This window comes from Mastigoproctus giganteus, chromosome 10, assembly GCF_048544385.1.
Source record: "Mastigoproctus giganteus isolate SK-2022 chromosome 10, ASM4854438v1, whole genome shotgun sequence".
Taxonomy (NCBI): Eukaryota; Metazoa; Arthropoda; class Arachnida; order Uropygi; family Thelyphonidae; genus Mastigoproctus; species Mastigoproctus giganteus.
The window spans coordinates 11,521,375-11,545,396 of NC_143584.1; the positions used below are offsets into that span (position 1 = coordinate 11,521,375).

General features: G+C 36.3%; 1 protein-coding gene and 1 pseudogene across 1 annotated transcript; one reads left to right on the forward strand and one right to left on the reverse strand.

The window, feature by feature from the left end:
* Positions 1 to 2,400: 2,400 nt before the first annotated feature.
* Positions 2,401 to 12,879, reverse strand: LOC150078696 (52 kDa repressor of the inhibitor of the protein kinase-like). Its single transcript, XM_090382275.1, has 2 exons — positions 12,795 to 12,879; positions 2,401 to 3,257 (listed from the first exon to the last, which is right to left on the reverse strand). The coding sequence occupies exons 1-2, from the start codon at positions 12,877 to 12,879 to the stop codon at positions 2,401 to 2,403; spliced, it is 942 nt and encodes a 313-aa protein (XP_090238401.1).
* Positions 12,880 to 14,302: 1,423 nt separating this feature from the next.
* LOC150078697 (ATPase family gene 2 protein homolog B pseudogene) lies at positions 14,303 to 15,680 on the forward strand (annotated as a pseudogene).
* The last annotated feature ends 8,342 nt before the right edge of the window (positions 15,681 to 24,022 follow it).

Consider the following 24,022-nt stretch of genomic DNA (forward strand, 5'->3'; position numbering starts at 1 on the left):
TTTCACAGGGTCACCCATGAGCTGGATTTAGGGAACAATTTTGACATTGTTTATTTAGATTTCAGCAAAGCATTTGACTCGGCCCCACACAAGCTATTACTTTATAAGCTGGAACAAGTCAGAATCACAGGTAAAATCCTTGGATGGTTCAGGGCAGGGTTGTTTTTATTAGGAGCATTAGCAACTAAGGCCATATTGCTCTGGGGATATGGTGTCATTCCCTGACCTTTCCGCATCCTCCGTATTTGGTGGTCACGGGCTGGAACCCCGGTTTAATCAAGGAGCGTGTGCTACACACTGCCCACCTGAATACGGAGGCGCCATTTTGCAGGGCAGGAGACAGTGGCTTGTGATAAATGGTTATTCCTCATATTGGGTTAATGTAAGAAGTGAGTCTTTCTGAGGGATCACTATTGGGACCACTGTTGTTTTTTGATTTTTCTTAAATTACACCAATGAAGGGATAGAGGGCATGATGTCCAAAAATTTGCATATGATGTCAAGATCTTGACATCTGCAAATTTTTAGACATTGTGCAAAAGAGTAGTTACCGATCACCGCCATGTAGTTCTTCAGCGTGACCTAGACAGACTTCAGGCATTGTCAATATAGTGGCAGCTATGCTTTAATTTGGCAAAATGCAAGGTCTTACACCTGATTAACATCAACCTCAAAATAAGTTATACCCATGGTGGAGTTGAAGTAAAGTCAGTAATTGCGGAAAGGTAGTAGGACTTACGATATGGTCAGACATGCAGCTCTGAGAATTGTAGACAGGTTGCTAGGAAGGCCCAAGTTGTCCTATTGATGGTTTTTAGAACATTTGCTAGTACAGATGTTATAATTCCATTATAACATCTTTATCTGTACACCTAAATACCTAAAAAAAAAAAAAAAAAAAAAAGTCATTGAGCTTCTTGAAAGGGTCCAGAGACGGGTAACTCGCGTGGTCAGGTAGGGAAAAGGGTAAGCATATGAGGGAAGACTTTAAATATGTGGGTTGCACAGCTTGTAAACTATGCACCTTAGAGGTAACTTGATTGAGGTGTTTAAGGCTCTGAGGCATAAGTAAAATGAATGAGGACGAAGTTTTCACATTTATAAATGATTCTAGAACAAGGGGCCATAATTTCAAGTGGGGGCGTTTAGACTGGATTGCAGGAAGTTTTATTTCAGCCAGTATTTTGTACCAACTGTGTGGTATTACACTCAGCAGGTGGAGAATGAAAAATACCTGGGGGCAGGGACGTCCACAGAAAATTTTCCATGGGGGGGGTGCAAAGCTTGGAGACAAATAATTACATCAATAAATTTTTATTTAATTAGTTAATTTTTTTTTTTTTTTTTTTTCTCAAGTAGATTATAGAATACAGTATTGCATCAATAGAAAAACACATACATAATGTATATAAATTGACAATACAAAGAAAACAAGAATTAATATATATATATATATATATAGATAATAATTTTAATAATCGCGTATCCTATAAGAATTGAATTCTCCATCTATTGCTTGCAAACCTATTGATGACATTTTCAATAAATTTCTTCTTTACCGCTTCCTCTTCTAGTTTCTTCTGTACACACTAATAATACATAAACCTGATAAGCGAGTTTCTGAGATGGTGGACCTTAACCATGTTTTCACATGTTTCAAGGTGCTGAAACTTCTTTCAATGGTACAGGTAATGTCATTCCAATAGTTATTGCCGAATTAATAGAAGGAAAATAGTCGCAATGTTCCAAAACTTCTGGTAAAGTTTGGGGAATATCAGTTGAAGCAAAATTTGTCCATTTTTCATACCACGTTGTTGCCTCAATTTCTAAATATTGTTAATTGTATTTTTCGCTTACTCTTTTGACGTTTTCGAACTTTATTTTATCTATTTTTAGAATATTCTGGGATGAAACTGAAATACTATTTTGTTATTCGAGGGAAATCTTGATTTTAAGGATGAAATTAAAGAATCTAAGTATGGGATAAATATTGATTGCCAATAATAGTCTTCAGGTGTGATTCCAGGATAATTGCATCTATATTTCTGTATGGAACATCGTCTAGGTATTTCTATTTTCATTGTTAATTTTTCAGCCATATCTAGTGAAAGTTTATAAATCTCTTCAAATTTTTCTTCAGATGATTTTTCCCTATGAAATGCAAATATTTTAAGTAAGTCCTCAATATGTTGGTGAGCAGCTTGTAAATCTACAGCTATGGCTTGTGATGTTTGGGTTATTGGTTTGAGAATAGCAGAATATTTTGGTATTATATTTAAACAAATAATTAACATTTGAAGTACTACATGATGTTACCAAGCAATGCACTTGATGTTTTGATACTGTCCAGTTCATAGAAATTTCTTCTAATTTATTGAAAATTCTTTGAAAAAAACCGATTTACTTTGATATTAAAGTCCATCTAGTTTCTGAAAGTAAAGGAATCATTGGAAAGACGGCTCTTCGTTTTGGACTTTCTCTAAAAAATTTTACTATAGATTTTATAATTCCTATTGTCTGGCAAACTTCTGGTACAATGTTTAGGTCATTCACAACTAGGTTTAATCTGTGAGAAGCACAATGTACGTAAGTGGCTTTTGGATATATATTTTTTATCTGGGCCTGAACACCAGTTTCCTTTCCTGCCATACTTGCACAGCCATCGTATCCTTGTCCAATTAATTTGTTCGTGTCCAAACCATATTCAGTACATTTATTTAAAATAGCGGAACTAATACTTATCGCATCCATATCATAGAGTTTTGTAAATCCTAAAAATTCTTCCCTTATATTTTTATTTTCGTCAACAAACCTAATGCCAAGTGAAAGCTGCTCTATCCCAGCAATATCTGCGGTTTCGTCCTCTAAGATTGAAAATCCAATAGATTTATTTGCAGCAGATACAATGCTTTCTCGTATTTCCATTTCACAGAGTTCTATTAGTTGATGTTCAGTTCTTACAGAAGTGTACCGGGCATTTCCAGGAGCTTTCATCAAATGATCTTTTAAAATTAAGTTTCTCACTTCGATCCGAAATGGAAATAAATCATGTAAATTTCCAGAATCACTCCTTTTTCCCCGTAACGGCAAATCATGTGTGGCACAAAATACAGTGGCAGATAAAATAGAACCTAATTTAATTCTATTTGACTCTATAGTTTTTTGTATTGATTTATCAATTTGACAAATTATATCTTCTTCTGGATGTTTGTGGATTGTTATAAAAATCTGTGCATCAATGGCAGCTTGGTTAAAATCTTTATATTTTATAAATGGAATTTTTATAAATGCGCCTTGACAGCCCCGATGTACTTTTGGTAAAAACAAAATGCACCATTTTTTTTTGTTTTGAATAACACAACCATGGTGAGTATTCCTCTAACCAAGCAAATATAAACTGTCTCCTTCCAGAAGAATCTTTTTTGAAATCATAGTCCTTGTTGTGAACATCAGTATTAGAAAGGATTTCAAATTTTAGAGTTGGTGTTGTAAAACACCAATGTAAGAACCAATATCATATTCTAATAAATTATTTGATGAAATTGACTCGACAGAGTCAATTTGAATCGATGTTCCAGGAATTGGATCAACTTGTGCATCCAATGGCATACATTTTTCCTGCTCAATTTCTATTTTATGTTTTTTTGCATTTTTTTTCTTGGGAAGAAAAATAATTCCTTATATCCATTCTGAAAGAGAGGAAACACAAATAAGAAAAAATGTTTTTTTAGAATAAAACTATAAATACATTATTTTCATTTTACATCGATTTTAATGTTATTTAATTCTTGAAAAATAAAGTACAGTATATGGAATTAATACAGTTTTTAGCACAATTTCATATATAAAAAAATTGACCGGCATATTTAATTAAAAATCAATTAATTGATTAATCCCAAAACTCTAAATTAAATTATTTCAGTTTAAAATTGAAAAAAACCATAAAACTAACAAGTAAAATAATATTAAATTACATACACTTACTTTTAAAAATGTATTTTTCATTTTAAATTTGTTTCACTATAAATTTACAATTCACAATTCAATCAGTGACTCACTAGACACAGAGGGCAAACGAACTGGTTGCTGTTCACAACAGTAATGTGCATTTTTTTCACAGATCAGAAAAAAATAAACCAAAAACAATAACACGTGTTTTATTGCTGCAATAAACCAAAAACAGGAACACTTGTTTTACTGCTGCAATAGATGAAACACGTGTTCTATGGTTACCCTGCTGAGGGCCGAAACCAGCCAACCCCAATTGAATTTTAAGGCAGAAACAGCGTCCCATGGTTGACGGTGTAACTGAATCACTTTTATGTTTATAATTTGTGGAATTTTTTACTCAATCCGACGGGGGCAAGTTTTTCTCTCCCCCCCTGTTTGCCCATCTCTGCAGACGTCCATGCCTGGGGATAATTGTGCAGTCAGATATGAAGTTCTCTGAGCAGTGCAGACAGGCTGCCAGAGCAGGAATTTTGATATTTAGGAATTTTTCTAGCAGAGACAGGGTGATTATCCCTTTGTATAAGGCAATGGTCAGGCCACACCTCAGTATGGTATACATATCTGGATGCCACATTTAAAGAAGGATGTAGAGTTGCTTGAATGAGTACAGCGAAGGGCAACAAGATTGGTGAGAGGAACAAAGGGGTGCTTTTACGAAGAAAGACTTAAGTTCTGCAAGTTGCAGCATCTGGAGACTAGGCATCTGCGAGGTGATCTGATCGAGGTCTATGAGGCCTTGAATGGTTTGAACAGGCTCAATGCTGACGTACTGAAAAGTACATTTATCCCAGAATCAAGGGTGGCTCTTAGACAAAAGCCCATCTCCATCTAGTTCACTTGTTTTGGCATAGAACCTCAACAAATCTAGCTTAAAAACATGTGCAAAGTATTTAACCACTGCCAATATAAGACAGCTGCTGCCCAGTGCCCTTCTCTAGGCCCGGGTTTACATTATGCATTTGTACCAAATGCACAAATCCCGCACCTACTGGATGTAGCGCAATACCAGTGGGTGTCGACAAGTGAATTACTAGTGGACAACGTCCACAAATTATCCTTGCTACCACCGAGAAACAGTAATAGTTATATTAAACAGATATATACAATATCTGTGTTCAAATATACTCAGTCTATGAATTCCTGAGAACCAAGAAAACAATATATAATAAAATTACATACAATGGTCAATTAACAACAGTCTAGGCTGTCTGCTGGAACTTTCAAACCTGCTGACAAGCACAATGAGATAGCTACTAAATGATTCTCACAAACCTTGTGTTACACAGAAACCAATCTTTACGATAAGAATTGACATAAATCTTGTCAATAACAATTGATATAAATCAGTGCAACAATCATTAACATAAGTCAACACAATAACAATTCACTTAAATCTTTTGTTTACACATAAACCTTTTGTCTTTTGGTCATTTGTGAAGTCAATTCCCAGAAGAAACTGAAGTTCTTAGCTGAGTCCTCAATATGAAAACTGTTCTTGAGAATGTTTGCAGAGCAGTAAAGTTCTTATGGTCTTCAACTAAGATATTCACATCATTCTCCAATAAGTTTGGAACTGCAGACATTAAATTTGTTCTAGGGTGAGATTACAATGGACAGTTCAGAAATACATGAATCCCCATTTCGTATTCCCCACATGTGCAGTACAGATCAGGCTCCAGGCCACGCCCAAATAACTTAGCCCAGAGGGATCCATGCCCTGTTAGCATATAAGAAGTTGTCACAGAAGGCTTAAACCATGAAATAACTCAGGGGTTGTTGAGAATTTCACTCGTGCAATATACTTTCTTGTTACAAGCCCAAATTCACTCTCATCCCATCTTTTCTGCCAGACAACAGTAAATTCCTTCCAAAGCCTTTTCTTCTCCCTTTTAAAGTTGCTGGCTGGGTCAGTCGTAATTCGAAGCATCGTCTTAGACTGTCCTTTTTTTTTTTTTTTTTTTTAGGTAGTAAATCAAACCCCGGAAAGCAATATATAAATCTGCAGGAATCGTACCGCCAAGTATTTGGTGTGCATTGTTTGAAACAGTCCTTGAAATATGTACTGAGAGTACATATTTAGCAGGTGAATTGGACACATAGTTGGTCAGAAGATATATAGCGTCTTCAGTCACCCATCCTTTCTTGAAGCCATATTGTGCTTCTGAACATATGATGGTCTGGTACTCCTTCATACTTTTCATTATCATGACGTATTTGCATTTATTCAGATGAATCGATCCGATATATCTTTGGGATTGATATTTTTGATATTTATTACTTAAAGCATTCCCAGCCAATCAATGGCAACTCCGCTGTCAGTTACACATAATTTAGCAGTACTCTTATATACTCCCTCTCCTGCTTGCCCATTGGCGCCTCCGTAGCCGGGTGGGAAGGAGCAGCAGTGCCTACACGCTTCTTGATTAAACCGGGGATTCGAGCCCGTCACCACCAAATATGGAGGATGCGGAAAGGTCAGGGAATGACCACCGCATATTCCCGGAGCAATATGGCCTTAGTTGCTAATGCTCCTAAAAACCAAACAACAACAACAACCTGTTTGCCCAAGTACAGGGAGGGAAAATCCCTGTCATGACCAAAAAAGATTGATATGAACAAATTGAAAAATAATCAAATTACATAAAAAAATAAAATATACATATAATTAAATTTCAGACAAAGTCCAAACTTCATTGGAAAGATCTGCATCTGTTCACAGTCTGTTGGAAAGCCAGCAGCGCTAGGAGATGCTGAGAAGAGAAATACCAGCGCCAGGAGCTGCCGAGAGCAGAAATTCCAGCACAAGGAGCTGGAGTAGCAGTGGATATAGCAGACTCAAGCCTCCACGATTTCACAGAATTCTAGGTAATTCGTCATACACCATACCACATTACAAATCCAAGGCATCAAGATTCTGCAATATTTCCGCCTAAGAAATATTGCAGTTGCAAAGGATTGTTAAGCCAAGAAGTTCTCCTTTGGGGAATAGGTTGTTAATTATGGAATCCACTGTAGACATCCAGTCTTGAGTTTCTTGACCATCTACTTTAACTGTGTTATAAACATCTCCACAAGCCATTTTGTTCCTTGATATCTGGTAATCCAAGTCCCATGGGCCTTTATTTCTGATATCCGTTAAAAAATTTTTCCAACACCTTTCTTTTGAGTTGGCAATTACCTTTTGATAGATTTTCCTTAGGGTAGTGTAAGCTTCCCTGTACGTCTGAACATCCTTGGCAGAAAAATGCCTATGTCGCTGGAATTCTTTTCTAGCCTGTTGAACTTGCTTTTGCAGGTTACTTAAGTCTGAAGGAACAAAGCCTGCCAAGGAACAGAAGTTTTTCTGGTCTGCTTTCTTTTGGCTGAGTACTCTATTGCCAAACACATGTGGGTCTGGATGAAATTTGTAAATTCCATTGCTGTCATAACGTTTAAACTATCTACAACATCTGCAGAGAAAATGGTAAGAAGTAATCTCTGAATTTGTTCATTGAGAAACAGCTAAGATCTTGTGACTGTGAATCATTATATTGCCGTTGAGGCTTCAAACTAAATACAATCTTATCTTATCTCGTAATAGCACAGTGATCACTATTCACAAGGCTTGGAATAACATCGCAGTCAGTTAGAATTTCATCTATTTTAACCGTTGTAAGAGTGACAATTATGTTTGATTCGCTATTCACAGTAGAGAATGTGAATGGCTCAATGCTGATGGATACTTCCCTCATGACCAGCTTATGTGTAAGACGTATTACACCACGTGCCTGCTTTTAATCCTGTGGTCAAACACATGTATATATTAACATATGTTACAAACAACTGTGTATATTTATGAATATTACTATAAGCGAAAATGAGAAAACAATAATCACAGTTGAATAAAATGAAAATCACACATTAAAATTCTCAAAAAAAAATCATTCAAATTATAATCAAACATGGCTTTTTCTTTGCATACGTATCAGTCATATCATGTATTAATTTTTTTTCTTATAATTATGCAATGTTGCAATAGTAAAATAAATTACTATTTTTCGCCTGGGACGGGGAGGGGGAATATAAATCTGTGGGGACCTCGTCCGCAGAGTTCCCCTCTCTGGATTCAACAATTTGTGAGAGCTAATTAACCTACCTTTCCTTGAAATTATGTAAGATCAAATGGTTTTGCGAGAAACTATATATACAGTTACATATAGATTTGAGAGGAAAAAAAAGAAAGAAATATGGGATATTTTTTCTGGATTCGTGAGTATCATCCCCGGTAGAATTAAATTCCGCCTTCTCCTAGCGAAAATAGTAATTGTTTATTTCATTTTAATCGATAGAAATAATACAGAACAAATAATGAGCACTCACTGGTAGTCAAAAGCTAAGAGTGCAACTCTTTGCATTTTTTTATTGTCAGCTATGTCCATAACACACGAATGAGCTAATTGCACTGTTGTGTGAAGTTATGAGTAAAGCTTGCAAATTCAGAAAAATGAAAATTAGCTCGTGCTCATCTGAAAATGAGCATCCCTCAGAGGAGGTTAAAGAATAGGGGACAAAACTTAATACTGTGAGAGCCGTATTAAGTTATATATATATATATATATTCAAAAATATACAGATTTCTCTGTAGCGTATACATTAAATTAAAATAAAATAAAAAAAAACATTCTTGATTCAACAATTAAAGTCCAAAAAGGTGTCGAATGTATAGTAACAAGCTGGTCACGTGACATCTATGCAGCCAAGCCGCTGCTTTCCCCCAGATATCGGCGACAAGCAATCAGAGAGAATGCGGGTCACCTTTGCAGATGCACTGGGAACGGGAAGGGGCGAGATATTCCCAAGACAAAACACATTAACCTTATTTTGGCGACAGCAAAAGGGCGAGAACTGGTAGCCAATGAAAACCATTCAGCAGATCTCTATATAATTCTCACTTTTTCCTGTGTTTCTTTGGTTGCTGGGTATCACCCCTTTGGTTAGCAATCTGCTCTTCTCGTTCCAGCGTTTTGGCTTTACTTTGCTTTACAAACATGATTATTTCGTTTTTGCTTAAAGAGGTGCACGCCATGAATCCTCAGGTGAGATTGAACAAGTGGTTTTTTTTTTTTTTTTTTTTTTGGGAGTTGAATAAAATTGAGCGATTGAATGGTGTGTGATTGTAGGCTTGATCTCCAGGTATGAATGCCCAAAGTGTGAAAGCGAGATGACAATAAATGCGAGAAAGGATAGAGAAGATGTGGATATTAGTGAAAGTGTAGAATGCAAGGGTTGCATGGACGTAAAAAGATCGATACGGAAGGGGTCTTGGTTTTCACAAAGCAAATTACGAATGCATGAGGTGCTTCTTTTGACCTATTTTTGTGTTCAAAAGACGCCTTGTTCATTCATAAAAAATGAAAGGTGTTAGTTCCAAGACGGTTGCCGATTGGAGGAGTTTTTACCGAAAAGCGTGCATTGAGATGTGCGTGAGAGAAAGTGGTATGATTGGGGGTGTAGGAGTTGTAGTAGAAATAGATGAAAGTAAATTCGGAAAAAGAAAATACAATCAGGGTAAACGTGTGAATGGGAAATGGGTATTTGGTGGTGAATAATACTAATTGGGTAGTCGAAAATAGGAGTAAGGAAGTCCTCCTAGACGTCATTAGGTCTTTCATTTTGCCTGGCACCACCATAGTGTCAGATTGTTGGAAGGCCTATGATTGCCTAGAGGACGAAGGTTTTCGACATTTCGCCGTGAACCACTCGCTGCATTTCAGCGACCCCGAAACTGAAGAAAACACCAACAGTATCGAGGGTTTGTGGAGTGCCATCAAGAGGCAGGTGCCCCGCAGGCAAACTGAAAAACAATTCAACGTTTATCTGGCCGAATATATGTGGAGAAGGAGACACGCTAAGAGTAAAAAGATAACTAAAGATTTTATTCAGGCAATAAGGACCATTTACCCGCCATCTGAAAAGGATGAACGACCGGCGAATTGAGGTACGTGTATTCTTTCTATTTTGCATTTTGTAATTCCTTCATATTGGTTGTTTTAATCTTGAGAAAGTTTAAAAATTTGCATAACATTTGGGAATACATTCGCTAACATATATTTTAAGTAAACATGCAAAACCAGAAAAATTAGAATTATTTTTTGAATTGAAATTTTTTCTTCTTAATGTTTTTGGGAATTGAGAAAAGAAATCGAGTTTGGGAATTGAAATAAGCAGTTAATTCGGTTTAAACTGGATTTCCAGCTGAGTACACTTAACTCTGACCCTTTTGTTGATCTTTTTAACTTGAATGTATCACTTTCTGAATTAGTTCATTGTTCAGATAAATGAATGTAACCCAAAGGATTACTAGTAATCTTCTGATTAGGGTTGATTAAATTGAAGTGATCTTAGAAAGCAACGAACTCTTATCACTGCTGTTCATTTATTGGGGGGGTTAAAAAATATATCCTCAGATTTGATGCGTTTTGTTTTTTTTTTTCAGTAGGACCTCCAGCGAAGTTGAGGCGAAAATCATCAGGCATGTCTTTTTCGGGGTAAGAATTTTTCTCTGTTTAGTATGGCCAGTATATCTTTAAGGAATAGAATAATACTAATTGATCGAATGCAACGGTCACATGGTCTGGCCTGTTTGGTTTCATAAATTTGTTTTCGCACAGCTTCAGTGATATCATAGGAAAGTAGTATCTACTCCAACGTTATTTTCTCAGCGGAATCGGCATGTTCTTATCTTATGAGCTATACAAGTTGTTGTTTCTAGTTTAGAATAATTCTCAATATTTTTAATGGAGCATTTACTGAAATAAAACCCAATGTGCTTATTTTTTCTCTTTCTTACTTACCCCTTTTATTAGGTCAAGGAAAAGGATTTAAAGAAAAAGTTCTTGACTATTTGGATGAGGAAGATGATAGGAGGATTGAACCTCCGCCAGATCATGTGTTTTGGCTGCGATGAAACTTAAAGGTTGTAGTCTGTTATACATGCTCTGTCGGTTATAAAATCACCAGAGAGAAAACATTTTGGCGAAATCATTTTAAAAAGAAAGAAACGAAGAATCTTTTTTATTCACTTTTGCATATGTATGGATCACATTGTTTATTAACATTTCTGATAATACAGGAGGAAAAAATCATAAAATACACTGTAAAAATTAAAAGGATTTTCAAAAGGGTGTATGCCTTTCGTAGATTCTTTGCTTTTTTTTTTTTTTTTTTTTTTAATCCAAGTATGTGTTTTCATCGTACGAATGTTAATTTTTAGAAGCAGGTATCCGGTCCATGGATTTTTTACGAGCAGTTAGAAAAAAGATAAAATCCAAGGAAGGAGTACAAATCCTTTTAACCTTCGACATTCCTTCTATTTTGCTTACTGTAGCCTCTTCCTTCATATTGGTGACTTTTAAATCTTGTGCATATGTTATCCCGTCCGCCTGATGCGTTTGTATGTTTTAATCTTAAGAACATTAATTTTAACAAGACGGTATCTCTTCCGTGGATTTTTGATACGTTTTCATCATAAGTATTCTTTTTGATGTGTTTTCCTTTTAGCGCCACCCTCTTCCTGGAGATATCCATTCCAGGATTGCCTTTGCATGTGTGGTTTCTTGCATTCGTTTTACACGTCGATACTATTTTAAACGCTTCACTTCGATAGAGACAATGATATCCTTTTTCGTCTTTGATTTCGTGGGGAGAGGAGGGTAATTCAACCCATAAGCGAAACAGCAACGAAGCGAAAAATTATATAGCGAAAAAATACCACTTTTCTTCCAAGTGCATTTGAAAAAAAGAAAGATTTAAATAATTGCACATGTAACAGTATATTCAATTTTTCTTAACTATAGAATACTGAACTTAAAATCGGGGCCTGTTACCGAATCTCACTCCCGGTCATGCCCCTGGACCCAACGCTATTCTCAAGAATAGTACCCCATCCGATTGATACCTATTCTCATACTCCCAATATCGTACCCCATCGTTAAACATAATATTGTGTATGTTATCATATTATATTTAAAATAGTTTTATAATATATTATTTTTTTATTATATTTTACATACTTTTCATTTATTTTATTTATTATTTTATTTTTTCGAACAGCATCACTTCAATTGAACATTTAAATGAATAAAAAACTACAGATCTGAGGAGAGCAGCGGCATGTCACATGACCAGCTTGCAAAACTTTAGTCAGTTCTGTGGATATACATGTGTATATAATTAAACCTTATGTATATGTTAGGAGAGAACTCTGTATATTTATGACTATTAATTATAATAAGAGAATATGAGAAAACAAAAACAATAATCATAGTTTAATAATACCGAAATCACATTAAAATTCGCACGAAATCATACTAATTATAATCACACGTTTAAGTACTATAACCATCTTATTCATCTTTGCGTATGTATCAATCACATTATTTATTGATATTTCTGATAATGTAACGTTGCCATATTAAGATTGCTATTTTTCACCGGGTGGGAAGAATATAATCTACTGGAGATGTAACTCACAACCAGTTATCTATACTTCTGGATTTGACTTTGCGTGGTGAGAGCTAAAGAATTTTTCCTTGAAATTTTGTTTGATCAAGCGATTATGTATAGTTTTCAGGGGGGAAAAATAATTGGATTTTTCGGGATTTGTGACTTTCACCTCCGCTGGAATAAACTCCCCCATCCCCGGGAGCAAAATCGTAATTTTTATTTTATTATCCTTTCCACGATGTCGAGCGTTGAAATTTTCGGCATATATATTTTTAAAATTTTGATTGAAATTTTCTTACTGCTCTTTTTAGGACGTGTTTTCGTTTCAGTGCCACCGAATGCGTGCCATGACAGTTGGAAGTCAGGAGAAAACGACATGTCCATGACTAGTTTATGATGTATATTCCACGTCCCTAGGTAGTAGTAGTAGTGGCATGTGATGCAAGAAAGCAAATGTATGAGCTTATGCAGCATCAGCCAAAAAAAAAATCACACCATTCCCTCCAAATGCCTGTCCAGTTCCTCCTTAAATTTATTCAACCTATCAACTTCCACAACGACAGATGGAAGTTTGTTCCAGCAATTAACCACCCGCTGGCTAAAGGCAAATTTGCGCACATGTAATCTACATCTGTCTTTTCTTAATTTGAAATTATGCCTCCCTAGGTTCGTAATCTGAACAAGTGGAAGGATCCCATCAGAATTCAGCGTGCTGAACCCATTCAAGGCCTTATACACCTCAATCAGATCACCGCGCAGGTGCCTAGTCTCCAGCCACTGCAATTTGCAGAACTTAAGCCTCTCTTGATAAGAGGATCCCTTCATTCCCCTCACCAATCTTGTTGCCCTTCTCTGTACACGCTCAAGTAAATCTACATCCTTCCTAAAATGAGGCCTCCAGACCTGTACGCAGTACTCAAGGCCTGGCCTGACCATTGCCTTATACAGAGGGATAATCACCTCCTTTTCCCTGCTAGCAAAATTCCTATATATCATTGACAAATCCCCATGACCTGCCCTGTCTGCATTGCTCAGAAAACTTCATATCTGCCTGCAGGTTTCGAAATTTAGCCAGTTCTGTGTGGCAGGAACGCGGCCCGTGAGGAAAATGACGTCACTTCCGATCAAGGGTCACATGACAGGAAGTGGCACCACATGATCTTCGAAGAAGCAACTTCTGTCAAACACGGCGTCAGCCACCGCTCTCCAAAAATTCAAGGTATCCGTACCCTTTTGTAAACTTTATCCCAAAATGCAATTAGCTAGATGAATAATGAACTTAAACAATAATTGCCAATTTGTACGCAAGACTGACCAATCACCTGGCTATTTAGTTACACATGATCTTTCAGTTACGTTTGCACATTTATGTAGTTAATATAAAAGAATCAAAAATTTTCACCATAATATTAGTGTGCGTACAATGGAGACTGGTGGGTCAAGTTTTACTGAAAGGTTTCAGAATTATTTTGAGGATATCATAAACGAACTTGATGTTATTATCGGAACTTTTGAAAACGTGGTGTTTTTTAAGTGTCGACTACAACATCTTAAGTTACTTGTGGCGAGTATTCTTCAGTTTTACTACTGCCATGTAGACGTTCCAGTGGACTGCTTAAACAGGTTTGACATGTGAAAAAAATGGAAATTATGGAAATTATATGTAAGAAGCATAAAAACAAAAAAGGGAACATCTCTGACTGTTTTGAAATCGAGTGATGTCAGACACCATCATAGTGGTAGTATTAAAATCGAAATCAGTAATGTAATCAGCCAACAACGTTACCAACAACTTAATTGCAAAGCAATGTGTAGATTAGCAGGATTGGATACTGAAAGGTCACTGTTGAAGGCCTCTATCCTTAATCCAATTTTATGTGAGAAATCTTTAGTTAAACTTCTTGTCCGAAATATTTTAATTATCGGACCGTCTGGTGTGGGCAAGACGAATTTAGTGTATGAAATTGCACGCGAATGCAATTTATATGTATTGGCTATCAGAGGTTCTGATCTAGTTGCCTCAGATCCCGAAGCGAATTGGAATTTTCTTCGTGATGTGTTTAAAAGTGCAGAGCTATATTCCACTGAAGGAGGCTGTATTCTTTTTATAGATGGCATGTACACCGAAAAGATTTCCAAAAGTTCCATCCAGCAGCTTTGTAGTTTAATCGAAAAATTAAAGGGCAATCAATATATCCGCATAATTGCTGCGACTAATAAAGCAAGTAGTCTGAATCCAGCCCTGAGAAAATTGGGAATGTTTGTTAAAGTAATACAACTTTCAGTTTCTAATATTTCTCAAAGAAAAGCAATTTTACAGGAGCTTACCTCGTCCGTTAATTTGTCTTCAGACATTAATTTTAATGAGCTGGCTGAAAAAACACCAGGATATGTTGGAGCTGATATAAGGCTCTTGTGCAGAGAAGCAGCATTGGTTAGATATAGAAAGAATCCTAATGATCTAGCCAATATGAAAATAAAACAGGAGGATTTTTTGGAAAGTTTAGAATTTGTGATGCCGTCCATTCAAAAAACTTCCTTAGAATTTGGAAGTTCAACCTATATATTGGGAAGATATTGGAGGAATGGAAGATATAAAAGAAAAAATTGAAATGTAGGTAGAGTGGCCATTTAGATATCCTAGGGAGCTCTGCAGAATGAAAATTCCGCCTCCAAGGGGAGTGTTGATGTTTGGTCTGCCTGGATGTTGCAAAACTACTATGGTTCGTGCCGCTGCAACCAGGTTCCATATCAATTTTCTCAACGTTGGTGGTGCTCAACTTTATTCATCCTATGTGGGGGATTCTGAACGTGCAATTGTGGAATTATTTGACAGAGCAAAATATTGCGCTCCCTCTATTATATTTTTAGATGAACTTGATTCTCTAGTAGGGAAAAGAAACTTTGATAATGTACAAACTGGAATACAAGAAAAGGTGCTTTCTGCACTTCTTAATGAAATGGATGAAATGGAAAAAGCACAGGGATTTCCTGATGTTCTTGGAGAAGAGATGGATTATTATAATAAACATGTGTTAGTAGTAGGTGCCACAAACAGACCTGATATCACTGACGATGCACTTTTGAGACCAGGCAGGTTTGACAAGATTATATACGTGCCACAGCCGGACAAAGAATGTCGGAAATCGATATTGAACATTTTGATAAAACGAGCAAGTCTCTGAGAGATCAATGCGGATTGCATAGCGGAGCAAACAGAGATATTTTCTGGAGATGATTTAGTTAATTTGTATAAAGAAGCTGCCCTTCTGGCAATAGAGGAACAAGGATTTGAAGTAAATGCTAGTACAAATAATGATAATTTTGATAAAGTGTTACAAAAGATGCAACCATCGCTGGATGCTGTCCAGATTAAGATGTATGAGCAGTTTAAAGAAAAATATGTTTGAAGTATGTAGTCAAGTATCGCTCCCTAGACTACTTGTCTGTGTCTGGGAATCCAGATTACTTTTCCATTGAACTCATTGAGTCCATTGTATTCCAGAACTGTTACCAAGTGTACTAGCACCTAGTAGAAGATGGAACTTTCACGAACGACCGTATAGCATTAGCATTAGTAGGGGCATTTGATGCAAGAAAGCAAGCTTATGCAGCATCAGCCAAAAAAATTAAAGTAAAATAAATAAATAAAAAATAACCACTTCCACTTCACCCCTCTGTTCGTTCGAAATACCTGTCCAGCCAAGCCTTAAACTTATTTAGGCTATCAACTTCCACGACAAGGGATGGAAGTTGCGCATCTATTCTACATTTCTGCGCATCTATTCTACATCTGTCTTTCCTCAATTTGAATTTATGCCCTCTCAGGTGATTTTTCTGAGCTAGAGGAAGAATCCCATCAGCATTGAGCATGCTTAAACCATTCAAGGCTTTATACACCTCTATCAGATCACCTCGCTGGTGCCTAGTCTCCAGACACTAATTTGTAAAACTTAAGCCTTTCTTCGTAAGAGCACCCCTTTGTTCCATTCACTAATCTTGTTGCCCTTCTCTGTACTCTTTCAAGCAGCTCTACATCCTTCTTGAAATGAGGCCTCCAGACCTGTATACAGTACTCAAGATGTGGCCTAACCATTGCCTTATACAAGGGAATAACCACCTCCTTATCCCTGCTAGAAAAATTCCTATATATCATTGACAATACACCATGAGCTAGTCTTGCAGCCCACCTGTACTGCTCAGAGAACTTAATATCTGCCTGCACAACCACCCCGAAAATATAGGATCTAGGATCATCACATTCCGATAAAGGGGTAATGATCGTATATTTCCCCCTCTTTTCTCTCAGTGTATTATTTATTTTTTGAATGGAGTTCCTATTAAATGAAATTTTTACACAATAAAAGGGCCATAAATAGCGATAAAGGGATTTCTGATCGTACTGGATTTGTAAGCATGCATATTGGTGGTATTTCTAGATCTAAAGTGCAAGGAGAGCATAAAGATTAGATAATTGCTTTTAAGTAATGTTTTTAATATATTATAAAGTTTTTATGTTGATATATTTTTTTTTTTTTCCCTTTCATCATCATCAGCCATTTTCAATCCACTGCAGGATGCAGGCCCATCCAGCAAGTTTCAAGTTCCTTCTGTTAGTACCCACAAACTCATGAATTTCATCTGTCCATCTCCGTTGTTGTTTTCCATGTTTTCTTCTAGCTCCTCTTGGGTACCATACTGTTATTATCTGAGGCCATCTGTCATCATCTCTTCGAGCTAAGAGTTTTGCCAGTTTTTGTGTCATATCTCTTCCTCCCAATTTTAAGAACTCTACAATAACTTCTTATTCCCCCAGGGCTTTCTGATTCCTTTTTTTTCTTCAATGCATGTTCTACCTCATCAGGAAGAATATCAGGTATGTGGTATGTGTTACTAATGTGTGATCCATTTTCCCCACTTCTGGCATCATTCCCTTGCTCCTTGTATAATTCTTTATAGTAGTCTTCTGCTATTTGAATTACGCTTTCTCTGCTATTTATAAGTACACCATTGCTATTCTTCAGTTTCAGTATCATTTGTCTCTCTGCTGATTTAAATCCTTTGTTCTTCCTTAATGCTTCTTCTACTTTTCTTGTTTTATGTTTTCTTATGTCCTCTCTGAGTCTCTTTCTAATGGCTTTGCATAACTCAGTATCCTCAATTTTCTCCTTGTTGATATCATTAGTTGTTAAACCATTTGGGCTCTTCCGTGTCCACTTTCTGTTCACCCTTTTATCGAAAAAATTGTTCATTACTGACATTCCGGGAGATTCTGGAAATTCCACAACTTTTTAACCTCTTTCATTTCTTTCACGAATTCGAAAATTTCCTATAGTTCCCCTTTCCAACCTTAGCATTGAAGTCCCCCATGATTTCAGGATGAATCCTGATTTCACTGTTTGGAGAACCTGTTGCATGTATTTCAGGTTTAAAAACGGGGACTTGCTCTCAAAAAAAATGTAACTGGGAGCTCTTCGGGGACTCGAGATTACTAAACTATCAAGTGGTGCCCTCCCAATATACAGAATTGCACCATGCATACTGCTCTGGTTCAGAAGAACTTAGTTCTATTAGGAGACTATTGTCTGAGGAAATATTTTTGTAATATGTATAGATAGACCAGGGCAACAGTTTATCTATCCAGAGCAACAGTTTGTCACCAAGAGATTGTTAGATTTTAAGGGAATAAATAGTATTCATGTGGGGACTAATGATATTAAGCACACACGAACTGACAATTTGTTACAGAAAAATAGGACCATATTGAAGACATGCCGCCAGTTAGATTAGATAGAATGTCTGCAATTCTGCTCAGGCATGATGGAGGAGTTATATGCTGGAAGCCTTGTAAATTAACTCAAGACTTCAAGGCTTTTTGACGGAAATATTTATCAGCTTGGGCTGGACTTAAAGATAGAAGGAATCTGTTTTGTAGAGATGGGATATATATAAACAAAGGTCGGGAAAGGATGTTTGCCACTGAGGATACCTTAAAGGTTCAGGGAAATTGCTAGTTTAGAGTAACAGCGGTAATACAGATATGCATTTATCTGATGATATTGGTCAAAGGAACTCTTGCATATACCTCAGAGTTCTTATCTGTTATCACAATAGATCATATTAGCAAGGTTTTCTGAGAACAGAAACATTTCAAATGAGCAGGAAACTAATGACAGGGGAGCAAGCGAAAATAATTTCAAGAGGTGTGTCAGGGAAGGTAACTATACAAGAACACCAGGTCTTAATTGTTTATAGAGTAATGTCAAGTGTAGTAGTGGCATGTGATGCAAGAAAGCAAGTGTATGAGCTTATGCAGCATCAGCCAAAAAAAAATCACACCATTCCCTCCAAATGCCTGTCCAGTTCCTCCTTAAATTTATTTAACCTATCAACTTCCACAACGACAGATTCCAGAAATTAACCAACCACTGGCTAAAGGCAAATTTCCGCACATCTATTCTACATCTATCCTTTCTTAATTTGAATTTATGCCCTCTTAGGTTCGTAATCTGAACAAGTGGAAGGATCCCATCAGAATTCAGCGTGCTCAACCCAATCAAGGCCTTATACACCTCAATCAGATCCAGGTGCCTAGTCTCCAGCCACTGCAATTTGCAGAACTTAAGCCTCTCTTGGTAAGAGCATCCCTTCATTCCCCTCACCAATCTTGTTGCCCTTCTCTGTACACACTGAAGAAAATTGACATCCTTCGTAAAATGAGACCTCCAGACCTGTACGCAGTACTCAAGGCGTGGCCTGACCATTGTCTTATACAGAGGGACAATCACCACCTTTTCCCTGCTAGCAAAATTCCTATATATCATTGACAAAACCCCATGACCTGCCCTGGCAGCCTGTCTGCATTGCTCAGAAAACTTCACATCTGACTGCACAATTACTCCCAGGTCTTTTTCATTTTCTACCACCTTAAGTGTAACCCCAGAGAAACAGTTAGTACGTTTCTCTGGGGTTACTTCTACCCATATGCAGTACCTTGCATTTGTCAAGGTTAAATTTCAGTTGCCACTTCTTAGCCCATCTGCCCAAATTATCTAGATCCTGTTGCAGTAGCACACTGCCATTACTGTCATTAACAACCCTGCCAACCTTTGTATCATCTGCAAACTTCAACATTAAGCCTGATATACCTTCATCAATATCATTGATATATACAAAACAACAGTGGACCCAACACCGAACCCTGTGGGATTCCACTAATAACATTAGTCCATGAAGAGCAGCACCCATTGATTACCACCCTCTCTTCTCTCACTTAACCATCCTTTTATACATTGTAGCAACTTACCCTTAATACCATTCTGCTCCAATTTGTACAATAGTCTTCCATGTGCAACAGTGTCAAAAGCTTTCCTGAAATCCAAATATATGATATCAAAATGATTTTTTGCATTCAGTTCCTTTGTAACCAGTCAAATTTGTCAGACAAGACTTTCCCTTAACAAACCCATGCTGTGTCTGAATTATTGCTGCAGTCTTGTCTAGATGATCCTGCAATGCATCTTTAACCAGTGACTCCATTATTTTCCCCAGAACAGAAGTTAAACTAACTGGTCAGTAATTACTCGTGTCACCCTTCGATCCCTCTTTGTGAATTGGGGATACATTTGCACATCTCCAGTCTGTGGGAACCTCCCCCCCGAGTCCGAGGATGCTCTCATAATTATGGCTAAGGGTTTGCTTAGTTGCTTTGCTGCCTCCTTTAATATAACTGGATAGACCCCATCCACTCCAGGTGCTTTTCTTATGTTTAACTTGAACAATTTCTCGTCCACTTTGCTCTCAGTTATGTCATCAGTAAAACGAGTGAATTCGGACTGATGGTGAGGACAAATAATGCTGACATAGTACGGCTGACAGAATTGGTGCCACTGGGAAGGGGGATGATGACTTTCAGTACAGTGGGTACAATGTATTTAGGAAGGATAGGGTAGATAGAAGTGGGTGGTGGAGTTATGCTTCTTGTGAAAAGCAGCCTGAGTGTGATGAAAGCTTTCCTGGATTCAGACATTTTGCATGCTAGTATAGAATCTGTATAGTGTGACATAGTTGGAAGCAAAGGTATAATGAGAGTGTGAGTAATCGACAGGCTGGGTGATTGTGAGAGCCTCTACATGCAAATGGAATGGGCAAGTAAGTGTGAATGTCTTATTATGGTTGATTTTTAATTTGCCTCTAATTAAAGCAAATGGGAAGGAAACTCTACATGGGGGACAAAATTTTTAAATCAACTGGCGATTGTTATTTGTATCAACATGTCAGGGAAAGTACTAGGGAAAAGAATACTGTAGACCTCATCATCAGCCATGAACCAGATGACATAATAGGGCTGACAGTACAGGAACCAGTAGCAGTAAGTGATCAGAGTTCTACGGTGGACAATGAAGTAAAAGGTAGCAGTAGTTAAAGTCAAAGAATGGGTTATTTCAGGAAAGAAAATTACAATGGCTTAAGGTGCTACGTGGCCTCTATTAACTGGGTAGATATCTCACAGAGAGTGAATACAATTGAATTATGGTATGCCTTTAACATTTATCACAGAAGCCTTGAATGCCTTTGTACCATTAAAAAAATACTCCACGAGGAGGAGTTCAAGTTGGATGAATAATGAAGATTACTTGAGCAGAAAAAGATAGCAGCATGTAAATAATACGCAAATGAAATAAAAAGTACTGACGCCTATAACAGCTATAAATTGATTTGTAATAGTGCCATAGAAAATGTTAGGCTGGCAAAGGTAAATTATGAGAAGTTGCTAGTAAAGAGTGGGGATAAGAAATTCTTTATAAATTCAAAAAAAAAAATACAAATTGGATCAGACCTTTACATAATGGGCATGGGATAGTATTAGATACCCTAGCTGATCTTGCAGACGAACTGAACAGTTACTTTGGATTGATATTTACAGAAGGAAAACCATTGATGTGAATTAGAAATTATGGGAGTGAAGTAATTTTCAAGCCTACAGGAGAGTAAGGTTCCTGGGGTTGTGATATATACCCTATAATTTTAAGGGCAGGTGGCTAGTGAGTGCATCGAACCATTAAGGCTAATTATGAGAGCATCACTGGACTCAGGAGAGATTCCGTTGGATTGAAAAGTACCAAAGTATCACCAATACATAAAGGCGGTTCTAAGGGTGTAGTGAGAAATTACTGATCAGTCAGTCATCAAAATAATTGCACACTATAGCAGCATACACCACTAGAGAAAAAACAAAAATGTTCATTCTCACTACACCAATATATATCAGGAGAGAAGGGATTGTGTGAACATTTACGAGAACCTAAGTGAGAGCTCACGGTCATTGTTTCGTATTCCCCAGTCAAATCTGTTTTGTATTTATTTATTGTTTTAATATTCAATAAGTTACTTTTTTGAAAATATGAGCAATGAATACAGGAGGTTCTAATGAATATTTATAAAAATCTTTCAAAAGAAGAACAGTATTGCACACTGTAACAATTCATGCTCTATTTGGCTTAAATGTGGATGAAATCAATAATAGATAGATGGCAAAATACATAATAGCAAAAATTTGTTGAGTGTCGTTTTTGTTTTATTATAAGAAATAAAAAATCATACATTCAGAAATATAGTACGGTACTACAACTCATTGTTACTTCTCGCGTATCAATACACCTGTTTTCGGTAATGTTAACTTTTTCCCCTCGCATTAGTACGAAATTTCCACTTTAGTGCAATCGTGGAATCAAAAAAAAAAAAAAAAAAAAAGAGAGAAAGTATTTTGTACCATAAAATTCCCGGAAGGTTCTTCCTGTTTTTTTTTTTTTTTTTTTTCGAGAAGGCAACTATAGGCAGCCCCCCATTTTGGCCTAACAATAAAGCAGAGGGATCAATTCACAAATCAATTTACAGAAACACTTGAAGTTGATTGTTGAAAAAACTGTAAATGTAGCATGGCACATTTGTGGCATACAGTATAGTATCCCATCTCACTGCATGACTGTGTATCAGGAGATTGTGAAGCCAATGGATCCAATTATCACAGGGTTCAAATATTCTGCATAATAGTGAGTGTGAGGGACATAAGAAGAAATTTGGTTTGAACGAGGGGAGGGGATTATAAAATGTTTTTTTACAATTTCTGTGGGGAGGGTATTTTCAACATCATCATTGTTTGATAACATTCACAACTGGAAAATTTTGCGATAGGTACAATTCATTTATTTGTTTCCCCCATTGCTGTTCTATAATTTTTCATTTGTCATAGTCCCCATCTAGGGTGTAATGATTATTCTTGTTTTTTTCTAGTGGGGTATATTCATTAATAATTGCATGTTCCACGAAATTAATATGAAAACTAAACAAAGAATGGCTATGGGGTTCATTTTGTTTTATTCAAGTTTTGTATAAAACCAAAAAAATGGCTTATTTAAAAATTATTTTAACGTGATTTCACATAGTGATACAGACAAATGAGATATTTCTCAAATTAAAAAAAAAAAAAAAACCCAAAATATTTTATGGTCTCCCCTTCTTGCTTACAAACCATTTAATACACTTGTTACTCTGGTAAGAACACACCTGAATTTGTATGGGTTGACTAGGTTGTACAGGAGGGGGAATTAAAAGTGTACTTTAAATAATTTAAATTTTAATAATAAATTTAATAATATTTTGCTTAATTAAGAATTAAAGTATACTTTATTTTTGCCCACTGAATGAAATTTCTGCATATGCTCCTGGTTTCACCCCTTCTAAACTTAACCCATTCTATTTAATTCATACAATTTTGTACATAGCAAAGTCATATCGTGCTTACTAGGTTTATTTCTTTTTTTCAGAATTTTTATGGTGAAGTTAAAAATACTACCTGCATTATTAAATCCTCAAAATTTTTGAAAGGTACTACTGAACTAGGCAATCCCAGATTAGCTATTTAATATTTTTCCTTTGGATTATCTGATGTAACCCCATTACACAAACCACAAAACAGTAAACTTTATTAATTAATAAATACATAATAAATAAGAATTAGTGAGGAAATGGGGGGGGCGCAGTCAACCCATCATCTTCTGGAAAACATAATGAATTGCCATTTACAAAAGTTAAGAAAGCTGCAGTAATTCTACTAGTGATCAATTATATTGCAGTATTTTTTTTTTTTTTTTTTAAAGTGGCTACGATATATTCTTATTTGATGAAAATCTCATCAAATAAAAATATATCGCGAGGATCATCAGATAACAATTTTTATACAAAATAATACATAATACTGCCATTAATCAAAACCTATTTTGGGGTCTGTTGCAGAAGACTCATGTGGGGGTATGCTGCCATGGGCTTGTGATTTTGGATGGTTAGCAAATTGTAAAATTAGTATATTCTTAATTATACAGTAAGTCCACTATATAGTATGTTTTAGTTACAAGTAACAGTAGGCTCAATAATTATATACTATAAATTTCTGTTATGTGAAACACTGGATACTGATAATTAGGGGCAACATACCACTGCCTCATCAATAAAAATAGTTAAATATTTC